Consider the following 25,340-nt stretch of genomic DNA (forward strand, 5'->3'; position numbering starts at 1 on the left):
ACTTCCATGTCGCTTGCCCCTGTGCTAATCTGCTCCGGTGGGCTGCGTTCTCTGACATTATTCACATTTGGTCCTATTTTGTGATCCAATTACAAATGGACTTTACTAAGTACATGTGTTCACACCTGACATTACAGTGTATATTCATATGTATTCTCAGTGACCTTCTGAAACCAGATCTCAGTTAGCCAAACAAACATGTGGCCTACGTCACACAGTCAGCTGTGAGCTGGACATCAGCAGGTCTACTGATGTTCCTGCAAAATCACTGATGCAATCGCTAACTGATCTGGATCATTATTCAGCTGCATTTAGTCCCACTTATTGTGTAATAACTTCAGTAAGCTGGTTTATTTAACAGATAAGATAGGAGAGAAGCAGAGGAGCATAAAATAAATGAATGAAAGAATAAATGATTGAGCTAGAAAAGGAACTGTAAGCCGCACACCACTGCTACAACAATCTGTGGGTATGTTTTGTGCTCACACTTGAAAGACACATTTTGGGGACATAAGAGGGGAAAGGACATAATATTGGATCTTTGAAAAAGCTAAATATCAGCCCCACATAGAGTGAAGAGGTGACACACAGAAACACATGCTCTCTGTGAAATCTGTGTGGTAGCAGGAGGTATGGGTTGTGCTGGTGACTGCGTCTCATGCTGTCTACTTATTTAATGAACTAGTAGGCCTGGCCAGTCTCAACCTGCAGCAGTCCCAGAACAGCTGAGTGATCAGCCAGCTTCATCCTGCGCTGACTGGAGAGGCTGACGTTTTTTGCCAAGTAATCCACAGCAGCTAGGAGAGGATGGGAGACAGAATGGAGTCAATGATTACTTCATCACATACTATTGACACACTCAAAATTGTAATATGAACAAATTCTGTTGTTATGCCAGCTCAAAAATACCTTTTTTTTTTTTTTTTAAATCAAAATTATGTTTTTCTTTATAATTTCAAAGAAATTCAAAAGTAGAATTCAAACAGGGCAATAATACAATCCCAATTCAAGAAATGTTGGGTTACTGTGTAAAATGTAACTAAAAACAAAATGTAATGATGTGAAAATCTTCTAAACCTATGTTTCATACACAACAGAGCATAGAAAATTTTACATAACATTTTACTATTTCATGAAAATATATGTTTTTGGGGTTGCAAAGACAATGTTGCACATGGCAACAAATTCAATCACTCAGTCAATCAACCAATCAATACCTAGTTGCTGTTAGTAATTATACTGGTGCAATTCCAAACCAGCCATATCACAGACTGGTTATAGCTGCTATGGAATAGCTGCTCATTTATTTTGTCTTTCAATGTTTTAAGGCAAGTAAAATTAAGACTCTCTTCTTATATTGTCCTGCGCAGCAGCCTCTTTCACACATTGTGCCTTATAGCCAAAAAAGAGACCGCCTTGTTTACCCGCCACTGTTCCTCTGTGTAATTCACACATGCCAAACAGAGCAGCTCAGCCCCATCGCTTTCTCACATCAGGCTGAGTAATAATGCACCTTTGGTTAGAGTGACGAGTTCTGAGATGCCAGCTGAATGTGTGGAAGCACACTGGAACATGTTTCACACCTGTTACCATCTCCTCTGGTGGCCCAGAGACGTATCAGTGACGGATCAACTATGACCCCTCGGTGTGCCACTGTAAACATGAAACGATGCGCAACAAAGGCACATCAGACACAGCTTTTTCCAGAAACCTTGCCACAACTCTACAGTAACAAAGCACTAAACAGAGTCTTGGGGAGATATTTTACCCCAAAAATAGCCATGACAGGAAGGTAATACTTTTGAAATCATGTGGAAGAGGTGGGGCTTGCTTCCCTTACCATTTCTGACTGGTCAGGCATTCCCAGACTTATTTTTGCCTTTCAAAATCCTCTCAGGTAATATCCACAATAAGTCTTAAAAACTGTTAGTTTTAAGTTGTACTACAGTAACAGCTGTTACAGTCTGTAAAGACAACATTCAGACCCAAGCCCCTCTCCAACGTCACTAGAATCCCTCAAATCTTATAGAGATTTGCGAGAGTGGTGGCATGTGAGGATGCAAATTTCTGCAACATTTGCTCTGGACTTCGTGCTGAGATTTTTCATCGAGCCTCCTCACAACATACAGATACATGCAGTACTCACATCAACCCATTAAGGAACCTCATCTGTTATTCTCAACATGTTGAAGAGTACTGCACCACCTACTGCCTCCTGCACTCTAGGCAGCAGTTGCCCCGCATACCTTGCATTTCGGGCTTGGAGAGGGAATCTTCTGCAGAAAGCCACCCGCTGTGACGTGCTTGTATGAACAGCAACTGTGGAAAAAAGACCGGAACAAATCGTTCTGAACTTTTTCCTGAAAGTATCTGCTGTTCATGTGTCAAAACAGCTTTGCAGAATATATGCAACATATTTGCTGCAAATATTGAAGGACCTAAGCTTCCTCAAGAAGCAGTCTGCCCTGTTCCTTCTTGTAGACCCCAGTGTTGCATTTCCAGTCTAGTACGTTATCCAGAAAAACTCCCAGGTATCTATATTCATCCATCATTTCCAATTCTTTTCCACCTTCTCAGACACACAACCCTAGTCAGTTTGTGAGGCAGCCAATAACCAGGGGCCTCATGTACAAAGACTATTGCGTGGATTTTATTACTGAAACATGGCGTACGCTCAAACCCAAAAGCCCTCCTACGCATCAATCCAAGCACATTTCCTTTGTACATCCCAGTCAACGTGGAATTGAGCGCACATGTCGGTGTACCCGACTCCCTGTCCATGCCCCTACTTAAATATGCAAATCATATTTGAATGAGCAAGACGGCAAAAAAGAAGAACTTCACGGAAAGCGAGATGGGGGTGCTACTTTCTGAAGTGGAGGCATGCAAAAATGTGCTATTTGGCACGCCCTGTTTGAACAGAGAGTCGGGGCAACTATGGGTGACGCTGCTCTCTCTGGGATGGTGGGAGCACATGTGGGGGACTCTGATTACCCTCAAGGTAAATACCGATGTTTTTGTGTAACTCACAACAACGTGTTCATACAGTAACGTAGAGAAGTGCGCCGGGGGAAAGGTGAGGCTGATTGAGACATTTCACACTTTACACACGGGGTTATTAACATTTGCCCACAGAGACGATCAGGGGCTTGTTAGAAAGATCTTAAACTGAAGTTTAACCAGCAAAAAACAACAAGAAACTAACTTTAACCACCGACTAATATATATAATATAATAATGATGCTGTGAAGACGGGATAGAAACTGGGGGCGCACATACTCAATGCGCGTCACGGAAATAATATTAGGACCATTACAAGAATAAAGTTACTCACCAAGAAGCCACCCATCACGCACAGTGCCAGCCTGTAGTCTGTTCCCAACATGCTGTTACTCAGAATGTATGAATCGTGCGTTGAACCAGGCCACCTCGCCACAATGTTGGTTAATTGCATTTACGCATCACATATGATCTGTACGTCGATCGAATGAAAATGTTTCCTGTTAACATACAAATTCATCATGTGATGGCGCTTTTATAGCAATGTGTGTGCAGTCGATAGCCCCGATTACAAAACCGGCTCTCGCTTCAAATTGAGCTTTAATGTTGGCCTGTTCAACTGCATTGTGGGAATTTGATATACGTGGCTGAGATGCGGATAATTCTGTCCCACGCGGCTGGCATGGCTCGGCTCAGGGTAGACTGGCACAGTCCCAATCGGTCTGCCAGCTGCCTCTGGAATGCCCCGGTTGCTATAGGAACCCCAGTGTGCACATCACCTGTGGGCACAGGCAGCGCATGGCTCCTCGCTGTGTTGCGCTCCAACGCCGGCCGCAGCTCTGCGCACAGTTCAGGAGGATTTCCCTCAAAACGGCTAATGAGTCAGTCGCCATCATGTGCCAGCAAATCCTCTCTGTCTCTGAACACACGCTCTCTTCGAATTGCACCATTTGCAAAGTCTTCTAATACTGCTAAAGCAGCCATTGTTTTTAATGGTATGCATTGCACCACTTCGCGCTGCTTTTATATCCACTCGTGTAACTGCAGACACATGGGTGTGTTAATTGTTTATCAGTATTAATTATTCATCTATCTTAAATGTGCACATCACTGTCTGAGTACTAATTGTTTTCACATTTATTTATTATAACAGTTTCCCAACATCACCTTAGGTGTCGCCAAAGAATCAACAGCTGTAGAAAAGTGCGTACGCCCGCCCTGAAGCTGCCGTGAGGCACCGCACATTTCCACGGTCATTTCACTCTCGATACATCTGATCGTTGACGTGAAAAGGTGCGTTGCCATTTTTTTGTGCGTACCCACCCTTTGTACATGAGGCCCCTGGTGATTTTGGAGGTATCCACTGGTATTTTTTTGCAGCTTCTTGCACAACAGTACAGGCTGGATCAAGGTAAAAGCATTGGAGAGCTGACAGAACATGATTCTCATGCTGCTGCCTGTTTTGAAGCAGGAAGATGATTCCATTTTCTGCACCAACTCCAGAATGATAAGCAAACTGTTGTGAGCCCTGATAGGTGTTCACTTGTTCACATCACTTTCATAATGTGGGATGTTTGGGGTAACTCATCTGTAGTCACTGAGATTTTTAGGTACAGGTACAAGGCAGGATGTCTTCCACAACACTGGAACTGTCTCCTGGCTCAGGCTAAGGTTAAAGAGGTGCTGTAGAATCCCAAATAGGTCTTCAGGGCCCTGGGCCGTCACCATCTGGACCTTCTGGTTCACCCTACAGCTGCTTTTTCACCGGCCAACAGACATGCTGGGGGGGGGCAGACATGGTCCAGGTGTGTCCTGATGTGGGGGGAGATGTTGGTGAGGCTGTGCAAAGATCCATGAATGAGATATAAGATGACACTGTAGAGGTGTGACAGGGAAGCTGTGGATCCAGGGAGGGTGTAAGGTCTGTGTGACTGGAAGCAAGGCAGAAAAATGTTGACTGTCACCAACTTCTGGTCATACTCTATCTACAGTGTGGTGCCATCCCAAACCCGCTCCTACTTTATTTTTTGTTAATCCTTGTATTGCAGTGGAATGTTGGCAATCATCCAGTATGAATATAATTCCTGTATTTCTGGCAGATATCCTTAAGGAAATTTATTTCAAGTTGTGTTTTTAGTTTTTCAATAATTTTTAAGAGCAATAAGCGTCGTTAACAGAGATTAATCTGTGTCTGATCTATGACTTTTGTGGTTTGGTTTGGCTTTTTATCCTCTCCTCACCCTCCTACAGACAGGTTTAACAGTTTACTGAAGACATTTGACTTTTTTTCTTGATCCCACGCAGGAAGGGCCTGACAGATCAAAGTACATACTGGTGAAACAGCTGTCATGTCTGTGAGTGTACTTGTGTTTGTGCAAGTGGGTTAGTGTGTGTAATCAAGCTCTATCTCAGAGGCAAAGGACTCTCAATTTGAACACTCAACAAGGATTTAAGGTATAAACCTGGTTGACAGAGAAAACAGCTTCCTTTAAAGGGCCTCACTAAGCCCTTGTGAAACACAAACACACTGCTCCCCCACTCGCTGTCTCGGTGACTGGCATCTTGACAGATGGACATGCCCACCCATAGGTGCTCTTATTTATTTCTCTCCTCAGCATAGATGTGACAGTTTCCTTTATGTGCACATTAGCTTCTGAACTGACACACCATATTTACCCCCCCCCCCCCCCCCCCCGTGTACATACACAAAATCCGTCACATCACCTCTGTCAGTCCAGCTGTCAAAGAAGTTATCGCCAGCTGAACCAGGGAGGGGAAGCATCCACCACTCTGGCATTAACACCAGCTTTCAGAGTTATTCCTGGGACTACTTCCTGTCTGTGTAAGCTTGAGTGTTGGCTGCTTGTGTCTGTCAAACATTGTCAGTCTGTGTGACGAGATGTACAACAAATTGTTCTGTAACAATACATGTTCCAGGAGTCTGCAATGTTTTCTATGTTTTTCAGAACCACTTTGCAATATTGTACACACACACACGCACACACACACACACACAACAATTGTGGGGGGGGGTTTGTCTTACAGGTTCAGCATTGGCACAATGCATTCCCCCTGCTCCTTTTTCTAACCATCACCCCTGAATGCATTACCTAATCCTCACCCTAAACTTAATCATAACCTGCTCCGACTCTAACCATAAAACCAAGTTTTGACCCACAAAATTCTCTTTAAACATACGGGGCTCACCATTCAGTCCCCAAAAAATCTGTTTGACAAATATAGTAGGCGCCTTGATTTTGGATTTTATGAATATAGAAAAAATACACACACACACATACAAACAAATGCCTGGTTATAAAATAACTACACAGGAACAACTTAGGAGTGACTTGACAGCAAGTACTTAACTCTGAAATACATCCCAAATAATTCCAAATCAAAAACCAGTAGATCATTCAAGTAGATTTTTCTGATCTTAAGAGTATATATTTCTGTGACTATACTGTTTTTAATAAACTGTATTCAAACTCCAACGAACATGACCCTGTCACTTTGTTTGGAGCCACCTAAGAATATGCATTTCAGCAAGCCAGCTTTGACAAAACAGTTGGAGCTCAGATCAAAATTCTCTGGTCTCCCCATCTTTGTCTCCACCAGTTGCATCTGGTCCAGGTTTAAGCAGGTTGAATAAATCCCTTGAGTGATAATTAAAGACATAAATATAATGAAGTAAACACCTGGATGAGAGAGAATTTTCTACAATTAAATGAAGACAAAACTGAGATCATTCTGTTTGGTAGCAAAGAGAAGAGGGTCAGCGTTGGTAAATATCTTGAGACTCGGGACCTTACAATCACTGACCAAGTTGGTAACCTCGGAGTGTGGATAGACTCAGATCTGACTTTCAGCAGCCACATCAAAGCTGTCACCAAGGCAGCTTTTTACCATCTCAGAAACATCAACAGAATTAAAGGTTTCCTCTCCCAAACAGACCAGGAGAAACTCATCCATGCATTCATCTCCAGTAGACTCCATCACTGTAATGATCTTTTAACTGGACTTCCCAAAAAGAGCATTAAACATCTGCAGCTCATCCAGAACGCTGCTGCTGGAGTTTTAAAATGTGCTATACAAATAAATTTGGCTTGACTTGAAATCTTGTTTTTTTCTTTTTTTATCCTCAACAATGAGACCAGAGATAGCATCACTCAGTAGACTGAGAGTTTTCTGCAGCTCCAGTCGGTCAGGTTAATCTCGTTATTTATGATTTTATGTGTCAGATGTGGAAGAAGCATTCAGAAGCCAAAGTAATAAAACAACACTGTACAGATACTCCATTACATATTCTGCAATGACATTTGTCCCATGTGACGCCCTCATACTATTACATTATATTATGCATATTGTGATGTTGGAGTTGAAATAATATGTTATGTTGCAACATTGTCTTCTGAGTTAATGGATTCAGAATCTCAGTAATTACTCTCTGAGTTCACTTCTCAATGTAATTAAGAAGTAATGAAGCACAAATGGTGCCAAAAATAACAAAAATTTCACACATTTGTGGAACTGTGAAATTTGGGTACGTTGACGTGTATGAAAAATGACTTAAAATTGTTATCAAAGATGGTTTCTAGATGGGTAGAAATAAAACGAAGCATTTTAGCTCTCATTCCATGTCAGATTTATCACCCCAATTCCAAAACACTTTAGAACTCTTTTTAAAATGTGAATTAAAATTAATTGCAAATTTCATTATCCTTTTCTTTTTCCACAATAGAACACAGAAAACATGAATGTTAAATGTGGGACATTTTACTGTTTTAAAAAAAATATTAGGTCATCTTGAATGTGATGGCAGCAACGCATCTCAAAAAAGTTGGGACAAAGGAAATAAAAGGCTGGAAAAGTAAATGGTACTAAACAGAAACATGTAAAGGAAAATTGTGAAAACTTTGAATTTTCCATCATCTACAGTAGATAATATCAAAAGATTCAGAGAATCTGGACACATCTCAGGAGAACAGGAACACAGCTGAACATCGGGCCCTCAGGCAGCTCTGCATTAAAAACAGAGCTGATTCTGTCCTGGAAATCACTGCATGGGCTCAGGAACACTTCCAGGAATCATTGTCTGTGAACACAGCTCAAAGTAACATCCACAGATGCAGATTAAGGCTTGTAGAGAAGCATGCAGAGAAGAAGCCACATGTGAACATGATCCAGAAACACTGCCGTCTTCTTTGGACCAAAGCTCATTTAAGATGTACTGATGCAAAGTGGAAAACTATGCTCCCATCCAGACACCTTTTTCAGGGAAGACCTTGCATATTTCAGTAACAAAATGGTAAACCACACTGCATCTGTTCCAACAGCATGGTTTTGTAGTAGAGGAGTCTGGGTGCTGGACTGTTCTGCCCGCAGTCCAGACCTTTCACCAACTAAAAACATTTGGAGCATCACAAAACACTAAATATGGCAAAGAAGAGCCAGGACTGCTGAGCAGCTACAATATATCAGACAAGAATGGGACACTATTCCTGCCACCCAAAGGTCCAGCAGCTGGTCTCATCAGTTCCCAGATGTTTACAGATGTTGTTCAAAGAAGAGGGGATGCTACACGGTGGGAAACATGGACCTGTTCCAACTTTTGTGAGACGTGTTGCTGCCATCAAATTAATGTTGGCTATAATTTTTTATGAAATGGTAAAATGTCTCACTGTTAACATTTCATGTGCTTTTGATGTTCTATGATAAATAAAAACATTGTGATGTGAGAAATAAGTGGTTTTCTGTATTAACACTAATTTCATCATTAATTATTGCTGTTGGGCTGCCCAGTGGTGTGGTGGTTAGCACCAGTGTGAAGTTGGCATGTTCTCTGCATGCATGTGTACCTTCTACGATCCAAGACCACGCAGTGGTGTCAGAATGGGTGGTTTTGAGGAAGGATGCGGATGCGGACTTTCAAGGATGCGGATGCGGACTTTCAAGAGAAAACAAAACAAAACGTGGTTAAACAAAAAGCGCTGCTGAGCCGGATTCAAAAACTAAAATGTGAATTAAAGGGACGCTGTGTAATTTCTTCCCCCATCTAGTGGTGCAATTTTATTTTGCAAAGTCGAATGAATTTGCTCTCTAGCGCCTCGCGTTTTCACATGTGCGTTGCAACTTCTTGAACTACGGCAGGCGGTATGTGTCAAGATTCAAGAAGCTATAGCTTCAGACTCAAGGTCCATACAAACAAAAAGAAATCAAGACACACAGTACAAAGGATTACATAACACACATACAATAACACTATAAATACAGATGACAGATGACATGTCAGATAACATAAGTTGACATAGCCTTTGGTGTGCAAACAATGCAATTAGTCACATTCCGGGAGTTACCGGAAGTGACGTGGACGCAGCAGTAGCGTTAGCAGCAGTGTGTAGTTACTATCTGGAAAGTGTTCTTTTAAATAAACTCCCGGTAAACTTACAAACTTTCTAATGCCTCGTTTTGTGAGTTAAGAGCCTATGTGTACTACGGCAGAAGTTTGGTAACAATCAATGCATTATTAGTGGGATCATTTACGAGATAAAATCTATTTAGCATTAGCGGCTGTAATAAGCCATTCGGCGGAAATTATGTCACAATGACGTCATTTCCGCTTGCAGGCCTGGCGTTGGGGAAATCGCGATTCAAAGTGCTTTATGTCCCTCTCGGCACTTCGTCGTTTTTCATAGACCGGAAGGACATGGCAGCCTCCATAGAGCTCGCCCGCTCTATGTAGATACAGACAAGTTATTCTTCACTCAGGAGGATCAGTGAGATTGTTGACAGAGATCATTTTACACCAATGAGAACTAATTTATGAATGAATATGTTGATTTGAGATAATAAATGACTTAATATATTACATAGTGTCCCTTTAACAAAAGAAAGTCACTTGACATGGCATGGAATAAATACTTAGCTTAGCGAGGACGGGGCATGGCGTGGCGTGGCGTGGCGTGGCGTGGCATGAGGGCTATGAAGGGTGTAAGACGGATAAGATCTGACAAAGAACATGGAAAGACCTGGAGACTAAATACTGTGGAGGGTGATTAGTGATTGAGTGCAGCTGATGGGGAAAACACAGGTGAGGGAAGTGAAGCTGATGGCAGGGCAAGGCAGAACTAAAATGACAACCTGGACCTAAAACTTAAAACAAAGACATGGTAAAAGGTAAGAACTGAACACAAACTAAAAACATGGCAAAAACCAACAGACATGACAGCACATTAGTTAATTGGTGATTCTAAATTGACCCTAGGAGTGAGTGTGAGTGTCTATAGCTGTTTTTCTCATTTGTCTCCCTGAGATAGATTGGTCACCTGTCAAGGGTGTACCCCACCTCTTGTCCAAAGGCAGCTGGGGTACGCTTCAGCCAAAGGTTTGGACAGGGGACAGCCCTGAATATGCATGTCTGTTTGTGTCTTAGTGGTGATATGCTGGTAGAACTTATGCAGAGTATCAATCAGATTTACGTGGTTATGGTCTCCAACTCTACAACAAACCTGTGTTCTTCTCTACCACCTTTTTTCTTGGAAACTGTGTTTTGAAAGGTACTGCTTTTCTATTGGTATCTCTGAGGTCCACTAGCTTAGCATTACTGCTTGCTTGCTCCCTCCATCTTCTGCTTTCACTTTGTAAGTTTGTCAGATATTTAGCTACTCCTCTGCTTTTTTTTGGCAATAATAGTTGGCATAACAAATGTGACTTATGTAGCTTTGGAGACAAAGCTCCCTGCATTAGAAGTTCAGCTCAGAACTATTGAAAACAACCCGGAAGCTAGCCAGGCCCCATGAGTCAGTGTGGAGCGACCTAGCGTCTAATGCTGTTAGCTCTCCTCCAGCAGACTGTGCAGCCAGGACCCCGGGCCAGATGAGTGAGGAGGAGGCATAGACTAAAGTGCCTGTCCATGTTTCTAATAGATTTCAACCACTTATCAACACACCTTCTGAGAAAAAAATCCTAGTAACTGCTGCTCCATAGTCAGTAGTCATAGTCATAGTCAGTGGCATTAGAGACCCCAGCTACCATATTCATATGTATTTAAGGGGTGTCACAGCCCAGCTCTGAGGCTGCAACAAAAATGGGAGAAAGACGAAAGTTTCCAAAAATAACTTTTATTTACAAAACAATCTAAACTAAAGAAACGTGGAGGTTAGTTGTCAGGCGTGTATGCATGCCCCCCCCCCCATAAAAACAAAGTTCCCCTCTGGAACTCAAAGAGGGCACACACCATACTGCAAAACCCCAGTCAGCCAAGCAACACTCCCTCGCTGCATTTCTCTGTTCGGCCAGTTGTTCCTCACTTTTGGATGTGTAGACCTGCCGAGTATAATAAGGTTTCAATAAATTGACATGACAAAGTTGTGTGGACTTCCTACGTCCCGGTTTAATACTTTGGTTTGGCTTACCGGTCATCTGACATGTTCTAATGTACCTTGACACATCCTTTTTTAACCAAGGCCAGAAAAAGTACAGCAGAATGTAATTATAAGTCTTGTGGACACCCAGATGCCCAGACTGATCATGGGAAGCCTTCAGCACCTCACTGCGAAACTTGGAAGGAACAACAATCTGCCAGACCGGGTCACCAACAAAGTTTTCCCCATGCAGCAACCATTTCCGCACCAACATCTCATCCTTCAACACGTACCTACTTGCAACACTCTCTGCCTCCTCAACAGTGAGAACCTGATCAAACAACTGACTCAGAGAGGGATCTGCTCTCTGCTCCGCCAGCAGGTCACTGCGAGAAACAGACAAAAGAGACTCAGGGATGTCTACAGAGAAAACCCTCACTTTCTCCTGCTCTCTCATCCTCACGGTCAGTATTAGACTCCGACTCAACACGGCACATAGCTCGTGTCACCGCACAGGCCGTGAAAACTCCAGAAAAACACTGAGCACTCTGATCTGGCTTTCCTGTAACAACAGGTGAAGATGTTACTATGGGTGGAGGTGGCAGACCATCAGCCCACACATGTCTCCCAGCAAGATCATTACCAAGAATAATATCCACCCCCTTAAGGGGAAGTGCAGGACCCACCCCCATGGTAACCTCCCCTGAACCAACCCACAGTGCAGCGTCAGTTTATGCAGCGGAACTGGCAACATCGTTAGCCCCATTCCCTGCATCAAAATAGAGTCTCCGGTATTGGTTTCCTCAGAAAAAGGCAACACAGAACTCACAATATGAGTCAAAAGCCCCTGTATCTCTCAGAATTTTTACCGGCACAGTGACATCACTCCCAACCAGTGACACATAGCCATCTGAGACAAAAGCTGAGAAATCAGCCTTATCCAAACTGCACCTACCTCCAGCTTGCACCTGCTGGGAGGAGGAAGTGACAGGACTAACACGTTGGTCAGAGGCAGCAAGAGCAACAGATTTAACCTGGACCACTATTCCTCCGTTTAGGACATTCACCTTTCCAATGCCCCCTGCCTTTGCAATAATGGCATGTGTTAGTTGAGTCAAACTGTACTTGACCATATGTAACCCGTTCTGGTCTGCTGTTACCACCTCCCCGGTAACCAAAATCATCCCGAGAGTGGTACTCACGGCCACCTCAGTGTGTAAGCACATACTCATCTGCCAGCTTAGCGGCCTTGGCAGCAGTCTTCACTTTATGTTTATGTCACTTTAGGCCTGGGACCCACCTGCTGCATCCACACCCTCCAGAGATGTTTCACCATCGTTCTCTTCTCCACCGTCACCCAGGAGACTTCCTGATCACCTTGAAAGCTTGGTGAAATCGGGGATTAAAATGGTTCCTCTTACGCCAAACATGGCAAGATCAAGAATTCTATCCTCAAAGAAGCATCGAGCCCCTCTCCCTTCCCAGCCTACTCCATCGACCAAAGCCCCCCCAGCTTGGCCCCCACCACCGGTGCCCACAGCTGTCATTTCCAACAGCGTCAATGCTGTTGTCTAGGACACTAAGGGCCTCTGTGTTGGTAAACACCATCTCAACCAGAGGTCCAAGGATGGTGTGAAGAGGGGGACAATCAGACTGTCCAATCAGAGAAATCTTATCCATATCCCTTGCAAGAACACAGCGTCCAGTTCAACTATAACTAATCTCAAACACGCAGTACTCAATGTCAGATCTTTAAGTAACAAATCATTCTTAATTAATAGTTTTATTTCCTCTCACAATCTTGATTTTATGTTTTTAACTGAGACGTGGCTCGACAAAAACACAGCAAATGCAGTCCTGATTGAGTCTAGTCCACCTCACTTAAATTTTGTGTCTGAAACACGAGAAAACCAGAGGGGTGGGGGTGTTTGTGCCATGTTCAGGGACAATATACCCACCCACAAGTTGTCATTTGGGTTTTTTTCATCATTTGAGTATGTGTCATTCAAAATGGAGATAAAACAATCTTCCATACTTTATATCACCATTTATAAACCACCACAGAATTATTTTATTGATGATTTTACTGAACTACTTTCAATTGTGTGCACTGCTTTTGACTGTTTAGTCATTACATTACATTACATTACATTACGGTCATTTTGCAGACGCTTTTAACCAAAGCGACTTACAATAAGTGCGTTCAACATCGGTAGGCAAAAGAACTTCAGGTCACAAGAAATCATAAGTGCATTTCCTTCCACTACCAAACAGCTAAGAGCAAAACTAGTGCTAGAGTAAGTGCGATAACCAACCAGCCTCTCACCAACTGCACACCAGTCACAGCGGGGTGGGGATGCAAACCCTGGTTCGGGTAGGGGGTAATGAAAATATAGAGGGTGCCAGTGGTGGAGGAAACAATAAGTGTGTAAGGAACTAGGACGGCGCAGGTGCTGTCCTAAGAGGGCGGATCAGGGAAGTTTTTCTTGAAGAGGTGGGTTTTCAGCCTACGGCGAAAGATGGGCAGCGACTCAGCTGTCCTGATATCAGTCGGGAGATCGTTCCACCATCGGGGTGCCAGAACAGAGAAAAGCCGTGACCGTGTCGATCGTGCGCAGGGACCCCTGAGTGACGGGGCAGCCAGGCGCCTGGTGGCCGCAGAGCGAAGTGGTCGGGCGGGGGTGTAGGGCTTGACCATAGCCTGGAGGTATGAAGGAGCTGTTCCTTCCACTGCCCTGTAGGCTAGCACCAGAGTCTTAAACTGGATGCTGCAGCTACAGGGAGCCAGTGTAGAGAGCAGAGAAGGGGAGTGGTGTGGGAGAACTTGGGGAGGTTGAACACCAGACGAGCAGCAGCTTTCTGAACCAGCTCCAGAGGTCTGATGGCAGAAGCCGGGGCGCCAGCAAGGAGGGAGTTGCAGTAGTCCAGGCGGGAGATGACAAGAGCCTGGATGAGCACCTGTGCTGCCTTGTCGGTGAGGAAGGGGCGAATCCTCCGGATGTTGTAGAGGAGGAATCGGCAGGAACGGGTCACTGATGCGATGTTTGGCGAGAACGACAGTTCATCGTCCAGGGTCACACCCAGATTCCTCGCGGTTCGGGTTGATGTCACCACAGAGGCATCCATGGTGATGGCCAGGTCTCTGAATGGGCAGCCCTTCCCCGGGAGAAACACCAGCTCAGTCTTGTCCAGGTTGAGCTTAAGGTGGTGCATCGACATCCACCCCGAGATGTCTGCCAGGCACGCAGCAATGCGTGCTTCCACTTGGGTGTCAGAAGGGGGAAAAGACAGAATCAGCTGGGTGTCATCTGCATAGCAGTGGTAGGAAAAGTTATGGGAGTGGATGACAGAACCAAGAGATGATGTGTAGAGGGAGAAAAGAAGAGGACCCAGGACCGAACCTTGGGGAACCCCGGTGGTGAGCCTACGTGGCTTCGACACAGACCCTCTCAGTGTGACCTGGTAGAAGCGATCTGTCAGGTAGGATGAGAACATGGAGAGTGCTGAGCCAGAAACCCCCATTCCCTCCAGGGTAGAGAGAAGGATGTCGTGGTTCACTGTGTCAAATGCTGCAGACAGGTCCAGGAGAATCAGGACAGAGGAGAGAGAGTTAGCTCGAGCAGTTTGGAGTGACTCAGTTACTGCTAGGAGGGCCGTCTCAGTTGAGTGGCCCAGCTTGAACCCGGACTGGTAGGGATCCAAGAGGTTGTTCTGGTGGAGGTAAGAGGACAGTTGTTTGAAGACAGCACGTTCAAGAGTTTTGGACAGAAAGGGTAGAAGGGATACCGGTCTGTAGTTCTTGATCTCTGAAGGGTCAAGAGCTGGTTTCAGGGGACTTGAATGTGCATGTGGACGTAGCGCATAACAAGGAAGCTAAAGAGCTCACTGCTGTCCTTGAAATGTTTGGTCTAACTCAGCATGTGACTGAGCCCATCCACAGCAGGGGGCTCACTCTAGATGTGCTCATTTCAAGGGGTGTTGTTATTTCAAACGTGAATGTCGTCGATGTTGCTTTATCTGATAATTTCTGTGTTTTCTTCGACCTGTCTGTTACACCCAAACCAGCAGCTGGGTCTGCAGTTGTTCGGGGAAGACTCATAAATGACAGAACAGGGACACAGTTTATGGAAATGATTAGGTTTGAGAACACCCTGTGTTCTGATGTTGATGATCTGTTGAACTCTTAGACATTAAGTCTCTTAAATGTTCTGGATACCATTGCTCCTGTCAAGGTTAGAATGGTTAAAAGTAGGCAAAGGGCGCCATGGAGGAAAGAAGAGTCGGTCAGGGCACAGAAAAGGGAGTGCCGGAGAGCCGAACGGAAATGGCGCAAGTCAAAGCTCCAGGTTCTTTATGAGACTTACAAAGAAAAGCTATGTGTGTTCAACCAGACTTTGCGTAGAACAAGGGAGAGTTATTTTTCTGAAATCATCAAAAACTGCAGTAACAACTCTCGTGTCCTGTTTGCTACAGTAAACAGATTAACAAACCCTCCAGTTTCACTGCCTTTAGAACTCATTTCTACATCCAAGTGTAATGAGTTTGCAATATTCTTTAATGACAAAGTTCAAGGCATTAAAAATGCAATAATTCCCACAACACAAATAACTACTCTGCAGCCAGCTAGACACCTAGCGCTGACACATTTCACACCTGTTACTGACAAAACAGTCAGAGATCATCTGCAGTCTGAGTTCATCAACGTGCTGCCTTGATGAGTTGCCCACTAGATTCCTAAAGTCTGTGCTGAGCAGTTTGTTACCACAACTTGCTCATCTAGTCAACATCTCACTCCAGACTGGAACATTTCCAAAGGCCTTAAAAACCGCTGTCATTAAGCCTCTTCTAAAGAAGAGCAATCTTGATGCCACAGTACTGAACAACTACCGGCCCATATCAAACCTGCCATTCTTAGGCAAAGTCCTAGAAAAAGTTGTATACCAACAGCTTAGTGACTTTCTCCTGTCTAACAATGCTTTTGATACTTTCCAATCAGGCTTTAGGCCCCACCACAGCACTGAGACAGCTCTGATCAAGGTGACAAATGACATCCGCCTGAACACAGATGCAAGTAGAGTCACAGTCTTAGTTCTGCTGGACCTGAGTGCTGCCTTTGACACAGTTGACCATGCGATCTTATTACAGAGGTTAGAAGACTGGGTGGGAATCTCTGGTCGTGCTTTAAACTGGTTCAAGTCCTATCTGGAGGACAGGAAATATTTTGTTGAAATTGGTAACTGTGTCTCAGACCAAATGGCTATGACCTGTGGGGTTCCCCAGGGGTCAATCCTGGGACCCGTATTGTTCAATCTGTACATGCTTCCACTAGGCCAGCTAATACGCAGCTATAATGTGTCCTACCACAATTATGCAGATGACACTCAGATCTACGTGTCAGTGACGGCAGGAGAACACGGGCCTGTAGATACATTGTGTCGCTGCATGGAACAGATCAGTGTGTGGATGTAAAACAATTTCCTCCAGCTAAACTCAGACAAAACTGAAATCATTGTCTGTGGCCCACAGAAACAAAGAGAAAGTGTTATCAGTCACCTTGAGACTCTCTCTCTAAAACCTAATAATCAGGTTAGAAATCTCGGGGTAATATTGGACTCAGACCTGAACTTTAACAGCCACATTAAATCAGTAACATCAGCAGCTTTTTACCATCTAAAAAACATTGCCAGAATCAAAGGAATAGTGTCTAAACCAGACTTAGAGAGACTGATCCATGCGTTTGTCTCCAGCAGGTTAGACTGCTGTAACGGCCTGCTCACTGGGCTCTAAACGGGCTGTAAGACAGCTGCAGTACATCCAGAACGCTGCTGCTCGAGTCCTGACTAGAACCAGGAAATACGACCATATTAGTCCAGTGCTCAGGTCTCTGCGCTGGCTTCCTGTCGCTCAGAGAATAGACTTTAAAACAGCTCTGCTTGTGTACAAGTGTCTTCACGGTCAAGCGCCAAAGTACATCTCTGACATGTTAAAGCCATATGAACCAACTCGGGCTCTGAGAACCTCAGGGAGGGGTCTCCTGCTGGGGCCCAGAGTCAGGACTAAACAAGGTGAGGCTGTGTTTCAGTTTTATGCTCCTAACATCTGGAACAGTCTTCCAGAAGATGTGAGACAGGCCTCAACTCTGACAATGTTTAAATCCAGGCTGAAAACAGTTCTATTTAGCTGTGCATATGACACCTGAAAGTATTTTATCTGCACTCTTCACTTTTTAATTAATTAATGATTATTTTAATGGGTTTTTATTATATTATTTTTATTTTATTTTTTATTTATTTTTAATGATTTTATTGCCTTCTTGTGATTTTATGTAGCTGTGAAGCACTTTGAATTGCCCTGTGTATGAATTGTGCTCTATAAATAAAATTGCCTTGCCTTGCCTTGCCTATGTTCACTAATGTACACAGCAATATGACCGGGAATAGAGTTCTTAAACTGCTCTAGAACAACCAAATTACAAAGGTCACCAAAAGTGCTGACCTCCAAGGAAGCACACCACCGACTGAAATGAGTCTCTAGCTTCCTGGCAAACTCAACATGAGTCTGCTTCCCAGACTTCTCCCAGCTCCTAAACCTTTGTCGGTAAGCCTCCGGCACCAACTCATTAGCGGTTAAAACAGCATCCTTCACAGTGATGTAAACTTTACTTTCAGCTACTGTGAGACCAGAGTACGCTTCCTGCGCTTTACCTGTTAACACACACTGTAGCAACAGTGTTCGGTCTGAATCTGTCCACCCCCTACTGTCAGCCACGCGCTCAAACAGGGAGAAAAATGTGTCCGGATCTCGCTCACCAAACTGAGGAACCAAGCGCAGGTTACTGGCAACATCAAACGAACCAGAATTTGACCTACCAGAAGCATAGCCCGCACCCCCTAAACTCAGCCTACGCTCCTCCACTTCCAGCCTGTTCCCCTCAGCCTGTAACTCAAGCAACTTACACTTCTGTTCAAAAGTTAAACCAGGATCACCAGACACAACAGCTTCCGAAACTGTACCGGCAGCCTGCAATTTACCAGGTTTGATAACCTCCGACTCAGTCAGATTAGCTTTGATAATAGCTCTGATACTTTCCTTAGACCGTCTATCACTGATCTCCAATTCAAAATTATCAGCAATCCTCAGTAACTGGTCGCGTGTGCAGCGCTCCAGCCCCTCCTCGGACGGATCACTCAAAAGCTCCTCCACACTAGCCATGCCAACTAACACACAATTACCTGTCCAACACACACAGGTTACGCCAACCAATGCACCCGAACCAAATTACAATTGCCCACTTAGCTATATAAATAAAAATGAATTGAATTGAATTGAATTAGCTGAGTTGAGCCCCCCACAGACACCGCAACGTCACAGTAGAACCGCCCCTCTAACTGCCTCACCAACATCTAGCTAAGCTCCCCCCTGGTCTTCGGATGTTAAGGCTCGTGTATACTTCGCAGCAGTGTGTCGCAGTGAGCTTGTCGCAGACACGACGCAGTTATTTTTGATTTATGCCTTGAAGCGCTGTCTGCGCTATGTTAATCCCACGCCACAACGCAAGAGGGACAATCACGAACAAGCTAGGATTGTGGGTGTTACGGTTACGGAGGTCATTCAACAACAATGGCGACTGGACGAATGCGCACTTTGATTGAGATGCAGCTGATCGATCTAGAAATAGAAGAAATATTGCTACTACTGGAGCTGGTAGAGAGGCGAAAGAATCGTCACGGTTAGCACGGTTAGCGTCACCATTAGCCGGTTAGCAAACCGGATATACGCATAGTGTAGAGCGGATGTAGAGTTGACCAATCAGAGGCCTCCTTTCTCTCCTCCCTGCGGCGATGTCTGCGGCACTGTCTGCGGTGAGTTACAATTTTGAGGAGGTGCACCAGAGTGTCTGCGTAGTGTCTGCGTAGGGGGGGGGCATGTCTGCGTTAACTGCGACACACACGCAGACGACCTGGTTTCCGAGTATAAATCAGGCTTTACTTGTGGTGGGTTCTTATGCACTAACGCCCGCGAGCCCGGAAAAGCAACCAAAAAATAATGGCGACTCACTTGCAGCTCCGGATGTGCTCCCGAGACAACTGCTCTGACCACGTTCACAACACTCTAAAAAACACCCCCCAACGAACTCCAAAAGGGAAGTCGCTGTAAAGCCTAACAGGGACACTCTAAAAAACACCCCCCGACAAACTCCAAAAGGGAAGTCGCTGTAAAGCCTAACAGGGACAGAACCACCGTGATTCACCACGGCCGCGTACGGGACCAGACAACTCAGTGCCAAAAAAAAAAAAACACACGATCTCCAAACAGACTTACAGCAGCTGGCTCACTGACCAAAACAACCAACAGACATCACTTTCGTCAACTTCTCCCAAAAAAAAAAAAAAAAAAAAAAAAAAAAAAAAATCGCACCTCTATTCGCAACTATAGCTACAGCTGATCTCTAATGTCACCGAATAATCGGACGATCGGACGAGCCCCCATTTGTCACAGCCCGGCTCTAAGGCTGCAACAAAAATGGGAGAATAACCAAAAATAACTTTTATTTACAAAACAATCTAAACTAAAGAAACGTGGAGGTTAGTTGTCAGGCGTGTATGCATGCCTGAGTGTGTGAATGTGTAAGCGATCAAAACAACAAAACAGCAGCCGCCCTGCAAGTCAATCACAAGTCAGGAGGGCCGAAACTAGCAAGAGAGGAGCTTTTGAAGCACAAGCCCCAGGTGGCTCAATCAGTCTGACGAGCACTCCGCCTTCCTCTCTGCAGAAGGGAAGAAGCAATAAAGAGAACAGGGACAACTAGTGGAGCGGAGGGGTCGTCACAGGGGCCAGAGCAAGTGATGTCAAATCCTATTTGAAACTGCTGGCTAACATGAATGTGTAACTTTGCAAAAACAATCTCAAACTCTGGATAATTGTCAATCATTTCCCTGGACCTCTGCCAAATCTGGTCAGTGAAGACATGTTTAGCCACATATCCTTCAGGTGGTGGAGTCCAGGAAACAACCATGGACAATTAGCAAACTTTCTGGGGAAAACCTGATCTGATTAGGAGAGACAGCATCCATTTCACTTTGGATGGGTCAGCTCTCATTTCTAGAACTATGATGGAAATGATTAGTTATCCAAAAACGTGACAACCGTGGGACTGAGAGAAGGACACAGAGCTACAGTCTTCTCCACAGATTTACACCTGCTGCTACTCCCCAGAAAACCCATGACTGTGTCTGCTCTCCAACCATTCGAATGTGATAAATCAAAAAATTACAAGAGGAGCAAATCACAGAAACCTCATGAAATGTAATAGTCCTCCTTTAACACAACAACAACACTTTTTAATGAGGTTAACTTAAAAGGAGATCTTTGATGGTAAGTTTGGATAAGCCTGATTTGATTGATGCTGATTGACATTTGAATGGTCAACATTGGGATATATAGCACCGGTAGGTTTATAGAAAACAGTATGTCTGGAGTTTCCTTATTGCACATGGTGAAAATAACACCTAAAGATAGATGTGTTGTTCTGCATGTACCTTGGGATATAGATAGGACCTGGCTTTCCTTTGTTTGAGGTTTTACTTCTGATGCATGTGAGCTGTATGACCTTGTGTACACGGTATTAAAGAATACTCTCCACTAAAGACCCCAGTGTCACTTCCAGTGTCATTGATTCCAGCCCCATCTTTTTTGACTTGGTCCTGATGACATCAGCACAGCTGTCCAAGGAAGCTCTCCTATCAATCTTTCGGTCTAATTCTCTTTTAGATAATAGGTTGATTGATGATAACCATCACCAGCATAGTTACTTGTTTTACTGAAGCTTAACAGTGCCATTGAACTGGACCACCAGGTGACTGCCACACATAGTCTTAATTGGCGGATTTTCAGTGCCAGTTTCTGACATGTTTAGTCTTCTGACAAAAGAAACAGAAAAATATGTGAATGTGAACAGCTTTATTGGAATTCAGCTGTATTTATTTACAATTACACTATATATTTTTTACAAAAGACGCATAAAGATGGAACTTTGGATCATGTACAACAGTCATTTAGCAGTCAGCTTGACTCAAATGTGCCTCGGCCTATTTGTTTGAATACATTCAGGATAATTTGATCCCTAACTGCATTATCAGCGTGTTTTAGCCCAGTTTTGAGAAGCTTGATTTTGTACATTTCCGTTCATACCAACATGTTCATACACATTTTAAATGTTAGTTTTTTCTTCTAACTCATAATTTTTTCTTTTTTTTTCTTGTGTCAATGAACATGCTAACTCATCGGATCAAACACATGAAAAAAAATTGACTTGGCTCCAGACTTTCTAATTAGTTAAACAGCTTTCTGAAAATTGTGGGCCTGTGTCCTCCCTAGTCATTTTGATGGGATACTCCAATGTCTCCAAATAATTTGAATCCACTCCTGCTGTAGTTTAATATTTAAATTAAAAATGAAGGCGTGCAGAATCTTATCCTATGCTATTACAGTCACAAACAAAACATGTCAGGTCTGCAATTTTAGCAACCAAAGGAAAATACAGCACTTTGCTTCTCCACCTTCTTGTGTTAGCTTTACATGTAATTTGTTAGTGCCCCACCCAGCACATGGTCAGGATTGGTACCAACAATGTGATACAGAATATTCAAGTTGTGTGATCTTGCTTCCTGGAGAGTAAGGGTGGTGCGCTTTGGATGTAAAGCCGATATCCCCAGCCTTAGAGCTGATGGCTGATGTTGCATGTGATATGTCTTGTAACATTTAAAAATCATATACATATACAAACAAAAAATATATACTCTCAAGGTGACAAAGTTGATTTTCAGCACAGGGAGGCTTTAACACAATACAGTTTACATTCCAGATATCTTTGGAATGCACATATTTCTTATTTAGCTTCTTTATTAATGATGTTCTCCTTTTTGAATGTCCTCTTGGCTTGCATGCTTTTGAATACTTTCTTATCTTGGTCGCAGTACCAATAAGAAAACCCAAAACCCACAGCATTTCTGGCTCAGATATTTTTTCTGATTCTATACTTCGTGCAGTTTTTTCTCAAAAGCACATCAGGGGTAGTGTGAGGTTTAGTGTCTTGCTTAAGGATACTGTAGGGCTGGGGATTAATCTGCTGATCTGCTGCTCCATCCATCCATCCATCCATCCATCTATCCATCCATCCATCCACCCATCCATCCATCCATCCATCCATCCATCCATCCATCCATCCATCCATCCATCCATCCATTTTCTGTATGCACTTTATCCTGTTCAAGGTCAATTTAGCTCTTTACTTGGTTATTCATCTATGCCACTTGTTAGTATTGTATTAAAATGTTGTTCCTTTTGATTAATCTGGACTAACAAGACTCACTCTGGCCATACTGACTGTACTGGTAGCCGGCAGCTGCCACAGCTGGATCCATGCCATAGCTGGTTGTGCTGTATGTGGGCGGGCAGTATGACTGCGATGAAGGAAGGCTGTCCACTGTCTTAATGGAGGCCTCAGCTGAACGCTGGCTGCAGCTAGCTGAGATGCTATTGGATGAAGAAGAGTCCATTGGGTTTTGGAGTGGTGACACTGAGAAGTCATGTTGGGGCTGTGAGGAAACACTGCTGGGGTTACCCAGGATGCTCATAACCTGCAAACACAGAGGAGACTGCACATCAGGATTTTCCTCTGTTCACTGCTTTGACATGAAGCTAGATATCTTAACCCACAATTGACAATGATGCTTTTTAATATTGCCTAAGGAAATGAAAAAAAAAGCAAAGAAACTTACTTTTTTTACAGAGACATTAAAGGGTTAAGAACTACTGTTTGAATATTCATGACCAGTCTTTTAAAATTTTAATGACAGAGTTTTTATTATAGTGTCATTACTAAAATAAGATGTTATAATCTAATATCTGCCTTGTTCATACATGTGTTCTTACATCATATACATTGCTCATTGCTCTTGCAAAGGCTTACGTCACAACTCGGTCACTCCGGTCGTTACAGGATTGTCGTCTAGCAGTGCCTACACCATGCTGAAGACAATCCAGACTCTGTTCGTGTGTCGTTCTTCGATGGTGGAATGACCTACAGAGCGCTACCAGAACAGGGGCGTCCCTGAATATCTTTAAGAAACTCTTGAAGACCCAGCTCTTCAGAGAGCATCTCCTGTCCTAGCACTTACCCTGTACCTCCCTACCCCCCCTACTGCACTTTATCTTTCTGTACTTCCCTCTATGCCTGCACTCTATCTCTACACTGTCACCTCTGACAGAGTCTGACTTGTGGTTTCCTTCTATGTAGATTATTGTTAGCTTTGATATTAGCTGTAATTAGGGACCGAGCAGTGAAACTGCAAGGACCCTATTGTATCTGTAAGGTTTATTATTATTCCACCATCTTAATCTTTGCAAAAGGTGCTCGAAAACTCTTGAAATTTTGCAAGCACCACCAGCCAGTCGAGGACATGAAAGAATCTAAACTTTATGTTTTTGGGAGTCGCTCATTGACTCTGTAGCACCCCCTACGATGCTTAAAAATGGTCCCCGCAATGGGGTTAGTTTTGTATGGGACAACAAAATTCGATACACTCATTCATCATGCCCAGACGCACAAAAAAGTCTCATGGTCCCACGTCCACAGGAAGGCGGCCATTTTGGATGGAAAGTGCGTTTTCGTGCCATTTTTGCCCGATTACACGCCTTGCATATGATCGAACTAGTCCTCCGGATTTAATATTACAAGCTTCAAACTTGGCCAGGTTACTCTTAAGACATGGGGGGAAAAAATCATGGAGAAACTCAAGGTCATGAAACTTGGCACACACGTCCACCCTGACGACCTCGTACGTATGTAAAGGGTATCGTGTGTGGGCGGAGCAAAATGGCTCATTGGCGCCCCCTAGAAATGTTCAAAAACCCCTCCACATTGGGGTTATTATGTGCTCGTACGTACGCAGAGGGTATCGTGCGTGTGGGCAGAGCTGTGCGACTACGATGTAGCAACCACGTCCAGCGCATGCCCCAGTGTGCGCACATCTCGGTCCCGCATACAGCTGCTTGCAGCTTTCTAGTGTTATATATATTTTCAATTGTAAGTCACTTTGGATAAAAGCATCTGCTTAATACATAAACACATACATTGTTCTTGGATGACTCTATTCAATACATGTTATTTAAGTTTGATTTATACAGTGGCCAATCATGTCCTCTGTTAGCGATCTGCCACCAGGGCTTGTTTTTCTGCAACCACAGGACACCTAGCAGTCACTGCACATACAAAAATAATCCTCAAAAGGATGAGCTTTCCAAGCATCTTTGTTTGTACTGCGAAATCAAATTCAGAAGATTCCATCGCCGAGTATCCAAAAAGAGATAGGCGGCAAACACTTTAAACTTTACTACAAGTTTAAATAATGTGGACCTTCAATAAATGAAGGTCCACATTATTTACCTGAAAGACCATTTCAGTACCTTAGTGGGTACTTTTACCTTTAGGTGCAGAAAAGAAACCCTTACTACTGATCTGTCTGCTACCTTTTTTAAATAGACCTGAATATATATTAACTGTTATCTCATAAATGACAAGATTTAATACTTTTTGTAGATACAGAACTACAGTGGTCACACTGTACAATAAAACACTGTTGTTCTTCCTATGCAAAAGAGTTAGAAAGTTAAACCTCTTAAGTGTTCAGTATGAAAATATGCCAATACTGTGTAGATGCATGTGAGTCAAGGTCATCTCTCGACTCAAAGGATGGGAGGTAGTGAAATATAAAAAACGCAAACACAGAAAGACATTGTGGTGGACAAGATGATGAAATTACATTTCAAACTGTGAGGAGTTTTTAACAGATGAAGAGATTAAAGGAAAACAGAGTGTGCAGATGTGATATGTTTATCTCTGTGACACACTGTACATTTTTCTCTGTTCCTGTCCTACTTTAAAAGCCTATCCCCCACATCATCTATTTTTTCCCC

The 25,340-nt window shown here is 43.7% G+C and overlaps 1 protein-coding gene across 2 annotated transcripts in view; it reads right to left on the reverse strand.

Annotated features, from left to right (window-relative positions):
- Window positions 1-681: 681 nt before the first annotated feature.
- The window catches only part of LOC142390413 (paired box protein Pax-7-like), a 127,473-nt gene continuing 102,814 nt past the window's right edge, over window positions 682-25,340 (reverse strand). For both annotated transcript variants that reach the window (XM_075475826.1, XM_075475825.1), the window contains exons 8-9: window positions 22,735-23,002; window positions 682-797 (exon numbers count right to left, since the gene is read on the reverse strand). In XM_075475826.1, coding sequence (XP_075331941.1) covers window positions 682-797; window positions 22,735-23,002 — 384 coding nt within the window. The remainder of the gene's footprint in view (window positions 798-22,734; window positions 23,003-25,340) is intronic.

This window comes from Odontesthes bonariensis, chromosome 10 (assembly GCF_027942865.1).
Source record: "Odontesthes bonariensis isolate fOdoBon6 chromosome 10, fOdoBon6.hap1, whole genome shotgun sequence".
NCBI classification, from domain to species: Eukaryota; Metazoa; Chordata; class Actinopteri; order Atheriniformes; family Atherinopsidae; genus Odontesthes; species Odontesthes bonariensis.